Source organism: Cariama cristata, unplaced genomic scaffold, assembly GCF_000690535.1.
Source record: "Cariama cristata isolate BGI_N322 unplaced genomic scaffold, ASM69053v1 Scaffold45175, whole genome shotgun sequence".
Taxonomy (NCBI): domain Eukaryota; kingdom Metazoa; phylum Chordata; class Aves; order Cariamiformes; family Cariamidae; genus Cariama; species Cariama cristata.
In genome coordinates, this window is record NW_009620053.1 from 1 (window position 1) to 7,689 (window position 7,689).

The 7,689-nt window shown below is 48.1% G+C and overlaps 1 protein-coding gene across 1 annotated transcript; it reads right to left on the reverse strand.

Annotated features, from left to right (window-relative positions):
- Positions 1-1,297: 1,297 nt before the first annotated feature.
- On the reverse strand, positions 1,298-7,281 carry VRK3 (vaccinia related kinase 3; the record flags this gene model as incomplete). The annotated part of the gene is made up of 9 exons (XM_009701461.1): positions 1,298-1,446; positions 1,913-1,971; positions 2,267-2,387; positions 3,153-3,285; positions 3,463-3,555; positions 3,918-4,020; positions 4,506-4,590; positions 5,355-5,421; positions 7,225-7,281. Coding segments are annotated over 9 exons (867 nt in total), but the record flags the coding sequence as incomplete, so codon positions are not given.
- Between the last annotated feature and the right edge of the window lie 408 nt (positions 7,282-7,689).

The window sequence follows — 7,689 nt, forward strand, 5'->3', positions numbered from 1 at the left end:
CTCTTCCAACCATAATGATTCTATGTTTGGGGATGAAGTTAGAGTTCAGCTCTGAGCCAAGCTCTTATGCTTAAGTTACAGATGGGACTGCCTGTAGGCTATTTACATTAATATCATGAACAGGTGGGAGAAGACCCTACACAACAAGCAGCATAGGGCTCAAACCACTGTCACAACTCTACAGCAGCCCCAGAAAGCAAGCTAACAGAGAGCAGCCTTGGGTGCTTGTCCACAAAGTTTATTACAAAACTATGTACTGCCACTAGTTAAAAAAAAAATAATCCCTGACTTAGTTTTTCTATGCCAGGCTTCACCCTTCTGGTGGCTACATTGCAGTTGTCCCGCTACCGCTTGCAATGACTTGCCATGCAGGAGTCTTCCCATTAACTTGCTACAGCAGCAGCTCAAAATTAAGCATTGGGTCACATTAAAATTGGAAGAAAACACTTATAAAAACCTCTCTCAGTTCTAAAACAGGTAGGTAAAACTTAAAGGCTTCACACTGCAGAAAGCTCTTTTCTTGTGCAAGTTTTCTTGATCTGAAAGAAAAGGCACAAAATGGGAACATTAATTGAACATTAATCAGTTCCATTCCTTCCCAGGAAGAGTAAATCAGGCTATGAGGAGCTAGCACCGTGTTCCTGGGGCTTCCTGCTTAATTCAGTGGCCTTGGCTGATACAGTCCTGGACTAAAACCAGATCTGTCTCTGGATCAAGCCTCAGTCTTGGAGGTCCCTCTTGGATAAAACAGCACCTGGGCCTGGAGAGCCACCACTTACTGCCACAGGCCCAAGGCAATAAAACCACAACTACAAGCTGCTTTCTGAAAAGGAAAAGCGAAAGATACAGCCCTGAGCCTTGCTTTTAACAAAAAACAAAACACACATTTGAAAAAAGGACTAGATTGCATCAGCCTCCATTTTGTTAACACCTCCACACCCCTGCAGACTGTTTAGCCTTTGCTTTATTTCTTAAGCCTTGTTGTATTCCTCCAAGGACAAGTATTTCCAGAAAACAATTGAGGAAACACATGCTATAACACAGGCTAAGCCTGGCTTTGTGTAGCACTGAACTGGCCTCTTAATAGGCAATGCTGAAGGGCCAGTGCTCCCTCCACACGTCAGGAGGAGCCCTAGGTCTCAGCTGGAGAGATTTCACAGACCGGCAGGCTCTGTCCTCACCTCCGGCCACAGCACCCCAGGGCACACGGTCAGCAGTACTGTGCTGCTCCCGTGCTCACAGCAGTACAGGGGGACAAATGCTTCTTGCTGCTGCAATCCAAACTACTGGCACTTACTCAGGGCACCATTTTGATATCCACAGAGTCATAAGCTGAAGCTTTCATCTTTTCCAGCGGCTTCTTGAAGAGCTGCCGCAGGGCCTCATAGTCAGGCTTCTCCTCATACTCTAGTGCCATTACTTGCTGCAGGTAGCTCTGTAGGGCATCTGCAAAGCAAGGAACATCACTGCACAGAGCAGCACAGCAACTCCAGTTGTCTTTACAAAGCTGTGAAACAGCCTTCTCAGACTGCTCTCCCTGTAGACAGTTCCCCTACCTACCTTGGCCGGCAGAGAGGGAAAACTAAACCAAAGACTAGTAGGAAGCTCAAAGACAGGATGGAGGAAAAGCCCTCTAGCCCTAAATACTGCATTTTTAAAGCCACCAGAATGCTTGCCTCTTCAGCAAGGCTCATGAATACAGACAAGGGGTAGCAGCCCTCCTTGTTTGGCTGTAAAGAAAAGAAGGAATTTGTTCACAGGAGGAGCCCGTCAACCAGTCCATGCAATGCTTGGGCCCTGTCGCCAGCGGAAGGCATCCTGGAGTAGCACCCCAGCACAGAGAAGGTTCTAGCTTCAGGTACAGTCAATCCTCCTTCCCCAAGTCCCACTGTCACAGACAGCAAGCCCATACCTGGAACAGACCTCTGCCTGAAGCACAGTCGGAGAAGGCATTTCACATCCCCTTTGTACCTGGAATAATCAGTGCAGAGTGCTGTCAGATGACAAGCAATGGAGCAGGCACCTCAACAGCCCGTCTTTGGCAACAGGGGCAAAAAACCAAAAGAGGCTGAATTCTGATGGCCATGTTCTGAATGGAGCAGAAATCAGGGTTCATCAAACACCCTTTGGCCAGGCTCAGCCTCAACAGTGGGATTTACCCACGTCCCAATATCATACTATGACCGAGTGACTTCTCTTCAGCTGCAAAACCTCCCTCACTGCTTTTCGCTGAGCATTTCCCAAAAGAGTAGATGATTTCTCCTACTTTTCCTTCTTCTCCACCACAGTTTCTACTTTGTCCAGCTCATCAGACCAAGGCAAGAAGCCACAGAGCCATTTCAGGAGACAGTAGCCCAGAGATTCCAAGTCACTCCGGCGAGATGGTCCTGATGGGAAGGAAGTGATATTCACGTGTGAGAAAACAGTTTGGGAGCCATCCCAGAAGAGGCCTAGGCTAGCGCCTCTCCTCCAAAGGCAAATAAGGACTCCAGCACTCACTGCACAAGTCCCTGTTTGAGGTGCCCCTTCTGTAAAACAGTCAGCCTCATGACAAGGCACAAGTCTGAAGAGCAGAAGTAAAGAAATGCAAGAGCTTCATTAAGATGTGCTCTAGGGTATCAATACTTCTGGGAGCCTGCTAACTCACACAGTTGAAGAATCACCTCCCACCCTCTGGAGGAAGATTTGCCCAGTCTGAACACTGGGAGAAAACAGTCATGTCCCAACCAGGAGAGGAACTGGCTAATTTAAATGCCTTTCCAGCTCTCACTGCTTCAAGGTCAGAGCACAGCCTGCTGCAAATCTGTTTTAGGCAAGGATCCAGTCTGGCTTGAAACAGATCCCTGCTAAGCCAGCATGAAGCAGCCCTGTTTTCTATTCCTCGCGCATCTGCAGTAGCCAAGCTCCAGATGGAGGAGGAACATCCTTGCACCTCTTGCTGCAGTCACCGAGTGACCTGGCAGGTCTCAACACAGTGGCCCAGAGAGAGGCAAGAGGAAACAGCCCAAATAGGAACTTGGTTCCAAGTGCATGTGAATGCCTGCAAAGCAGCAGTAACAGAAATGCCAGCAGGGACCCTAGCTCCAGGGACCACTGCCACAGTAAGAGCTCTGGCTGAGCTTTGCTGGCTTGTGTCAGAAATCGAGACTCACCTGCTCCCTTGTGGCTGTCCAGACTGATAAACTCTATCGTGCCTTCATGAGGGGTCCTGCTGCCTTTGCGCTGAGCCACATGCTTCCCTCCTGGGCAGTAACGGAACGCATAGCAATAGCCTGCTAGGGTCACCTAGGAGACATCAAGAAGTACCCATCTGAGCGTGTGTGTGGTGTAAGTTCTACTTACAGCATAGCCTGCAATCCTGCACCACAGCACCTGCTTGAGCACAGCTCCACTGCCCAGCAGCAGGAACCTGGGTGTTGCTCTGTCCCATTTCACAAGCCCACCTGCGTTGCCGCTCCCTACCTGTGTGAGGTCTGCCGGGTTCAAATAGATGTTCTCAGCTGTGATGTCTCCATGCACATACTCATTTTCATGAATGTACTCCAGGCAGTCTAGCTAGGAGAAAACAGAAGAGGCGAGCATATCAGAACCACACAGATTCCTTCAGCACCCTGGCTATCACTGAGCTGGACCCTCCCCAGCTCCCCATAGGTGTGTGGAGGAGCACAAAAAGCACCATGTCTCAGAGCCTTTAATTTTCAAGCATCAGGTCTCTCATTCTCCTTACCCCAAATTCCTTCAAGGTGACATATCGCTTAAAAGATGCTACTCAAGTTCACAACAGGCTTGAGAGATGCTAGAGACCCCAGCCAACCCCCAGATCAGCTTTAAAACACCTTTGAAAGATCCAGAAGAAAGTTATAGGAGGCTTTTTTTTTCTGAAAAAGTCTCTTAAAAAGTATTGGTTCTCTACATACCAGCCGGACTACAATCTGAAAAGCTGCCTTCTCCCTCAGGAGGTGTAAGCCATCAGTCAGGACGGACTGAAGAGTTCTCCCCAAGTCAGAGAACACCAAAAACCTACAAGAGACAAGGGCTTAGCACATAGCAGTACCTACCCAATCTGGAAACCCTGCAACAGACACTGGTCAAGCAATCCACCTGGATTAGACCCCACTTCAACTCCAGGCTGACCTAGGCAAACGTTTCCTCAACTTTTGATAACAGAAAACTTCTTGAAGAGGAGAGACTTGCTGGTCATGGATTACAGCTATACAGCCTGAGTCTCCCCTTTGTTTTAAGCTTACAAGGCAGGAATAAGGTGCCCCCTGGCCTGAGGGGCAGAAGCAGCAAAAGCAATGACTTCACCAGCAACACAAGGACTGAAGGAAACAGGATAACAAAAGAGGCAAACCATTTGTTAATAAATGAGACAGGAGCAGTGCGTAAGGTTAGGAGCCCAGGAGAAAAGGAATAGCAGAGAGCAAGGAGAGAAGAGGGAAAGCCCAACAAGACGGCAGTTGTGACAAAAGAGCTCAGCTGTGCGCTTGGCAGTGTCACCTCACCTGTAGCTATCTGCATGCAGTCCAAAGCCAACGCAATTGGGGATTCCCAGCAACGGCACAGAGTGCCACTTCTTCCACTTCTCCACTAGAAGGGGAGAGAAGAGGACAGAGTGCAGCAGACGCTGCTAAGGAGCTCCAGATCGAAGGAGCTCAGTCAGGGATGCCCTTCCTCTGAAGGCCTGCTCTGCCCTGGGCAGCTGACAGCCAGAAGCCTCTCTCATACCGATTCTGTCCCAGAAACACTAGCCTAATGTGCTGGGGTATTGGCATGTCAATGCACACAGCACTGCGGAGCAAGAATGAGACAGAAAGGATGTTGGGAATACCAGAGCAGGCTAAGGTATGTGGTTGCTATAGGGCTAGGTAAAACAAGAAGGGAGGACAGAGAGAGGGACAGAGAAGCAGGTTTTTACGGTCCTCCCAGAACTGCAGGTTTGACATGAGTTCCCCCATCACCCCTGCCCATGTTCTCTGGTCAGCTCTCCTCTTGCTCAGTTTTTTGGGTCAATGCCAGACAGCAGCTGACAGAAACGCCCATGGAAGGGGCACAGAAGAGAGAGGGAGCCAAGGCAGGTCAGGCTACAGGGCGGAGCAGCTACCAGTGAGATCAAGACAAAGCACGGGTAGAGCAAGAAAGCTTCAAAATGCCAATACTGCAGTGTCCTAAGATACACAGAGACTCCTGGGAGAGCAGACTCTTCACCAAACTTCTCAGCACTCTGGCACGAGCCAAGCAGTGAATTAGTTTATTCTAGCCTGGCCTTCCGAGAGACCCACATAACTGATGAGAGAGAGATGCCAGTTTTCCTTACAAGCAGCCTAGTCCTTGCCCTCCCAAGCAGTACCAACCTGTGCCTGCTTTCGCAGCTCGCTGGAAGAAATTCTGTTCATTGTAGATCTTGCCATCTTTGACATCCTAAACGGAACAGGAAGGAGGAGTGTCACTTCAGCCACACACACCCTGCTAAAAAGGGAAACTTGGGCAAGATTGCTACGAGACCTTCACTACTCATTTTAAAGAAAGCAACAACCTCCCTGGGGGGGGGGAAAAAAAAAAAAAAATAATCAAATACCAGAGCAGCAACAGAGCTGAGAACAGAGCTCAGGTCTTCTGGTTCACTATTTAATGCTGCACCTAACAACCACATAAACTCTGAGCATCAGCACAGAACGAGGGAGTGGCCCTCTCAAGTTTGACCTTTCAAGCACTACCATTTACAACTGTCTGTGAGTTAGAAACAGCAAGACAATGCACACCATCTGGCAACCTAGCGTGAGCTCCAGCCCCGAACCCGTTATGTTAAAAGGAGCCAGAGGTGACCTTCTTATCCAGAGCACAGATGAAGCTATTTCTGCAAACAGGCAAGTCTCAACAAGGAGCTGTAACATTTTATTCTAGCTGTCAGAAAGTGAGACAAGAAAGTCAGTGACTTTCTTTCAGTGACCTGAAATGCCTATAGTTTACAGTCAATATGTACGTGTTTGTCTACACATATATATATTCAGCATACTGCAAGCTAACTTAGGACAGATGCTCTTACACATGGGAGGAGGCAGCAGTTTTATATTCTAACTGGTTTGATCCCAAAGGCCCCACCCACAATTGGCCAAGGTAGCTGGAGTATCAGCAGGCTCCAGACAACCCAAACGACCATGTTCCAGAGGATATTTTATTCTGCACCTTGCCTGGTGAGCTGATCTGAGCCAAACAACCCAGGAGCCAAAATGCTCTTGTGTGCCATATCATACTCTACAGTCCTCTGGAGCCACAAGGGCTGGGCTGCACTGTCCGAAGACTACCAAGCAAAATGCCAAAAGATGCCAAAGGTGCTAAACAGAGGAGTGGGGAGTGTTGCGTACAGAAGTAATTACATTTTCCTACCTACTCATTCTAGTTTTGTGGCACTTAGCTGTCTTTTCTCATTAACACTATCCTTTCTCCATCCTCTTAAATGTTTCTTCTGACAAAAGAGAGTGTGATTTTTCAAGTGTTCCAAACAGTGGGCACCACCAGGTCCCCCACAGAGCCATTAGTCAGCACTGGTCTTCCCACAGACAAGCAACCCCCAAGAGCCACAGCAGACAAGAGAACAGTCTTTCTGCTCTGGTTTGTGAGTTACTGAAAATCAATCGACTGAATTTCCACTGCAGAACAGCTGTTACAGGAAATAGCATGTTTCTGGAGAACCCAAGTTTTGGCAAGTGCCTAGAAAGCTGGCACAGAACTCCCAACTATAATTACTGTGTGATTTACAAACGTGCTCTGGCCTTACAGAGTCTCTCAGCGCTGGTTCATCACGCTGCCCCAGCACAGCCACCAAATTCTAGCCTCTCCAGTTTCCCCAGACTTTAGCAGGGTATGTACACACTTGCCATACAGGAAAAAAGTAGGCCTGACATTAATGAATCAATATCTCCACCTTACACCACCAAATTCATTTTTGGAGATTACTGAGCCTGGTAGATTAAAGAGGCAACCTTCTGTGATGAAGGCTTTTCGGTTTTTTTAATCTTCCACCTTTAGTGGAAGAGCCAACTTCTACTGAAATCCAAGCATGACACTCTCAGGAAGTTAAATGCATCTCCTAAGCTAGAAGGGGCCTCTGCGACTCCTTTCTCTGAATTCCTCAGACATCTTTAGCCATACAGGGCCAAACGGGTTAGGCCCTGGACACAGCACACTATGCACTATTCCTTACCCAAAGAGATCAAAACTCACAAGTTTGAGGGAGTATCTTTGCTTTTGAGGACAGGTTCCAGATGCTGACTGCGCTGTGGAAGGACGGAACAGATGTGGTTACAGGAGCACGGAAAAGAGGTACTTGCAGTGTCAGCTGCATCATTAAACACAGCCTGTGCAGCTGGCTTTTACTTATCCTCTGCTTCTTTCCCTTGGTCTTTGCAAAAGCATTCTCTGTGACAGCGTCTTCCCAGACGACTACAAAATAATTCTTACCTTGCTCCAGAAGCACAGCACCCCTGACATGCTTTGAGTGCAGTTCTGCTTAAGTCACAGAAGCATCTAGACATGGCTACAGTAGTGGGATGCTTTGAAAGTCATATATAAAGAACAAATCATTAGCAGAATCTCAAAGGCACCCCCAAATTCATTTGCTGAGCATTCCCTCCAGCTCCCTTTGTAGTTTGTCAAGTCTGTAAGAGATGCCAAAGTCCCTTCTGCTCT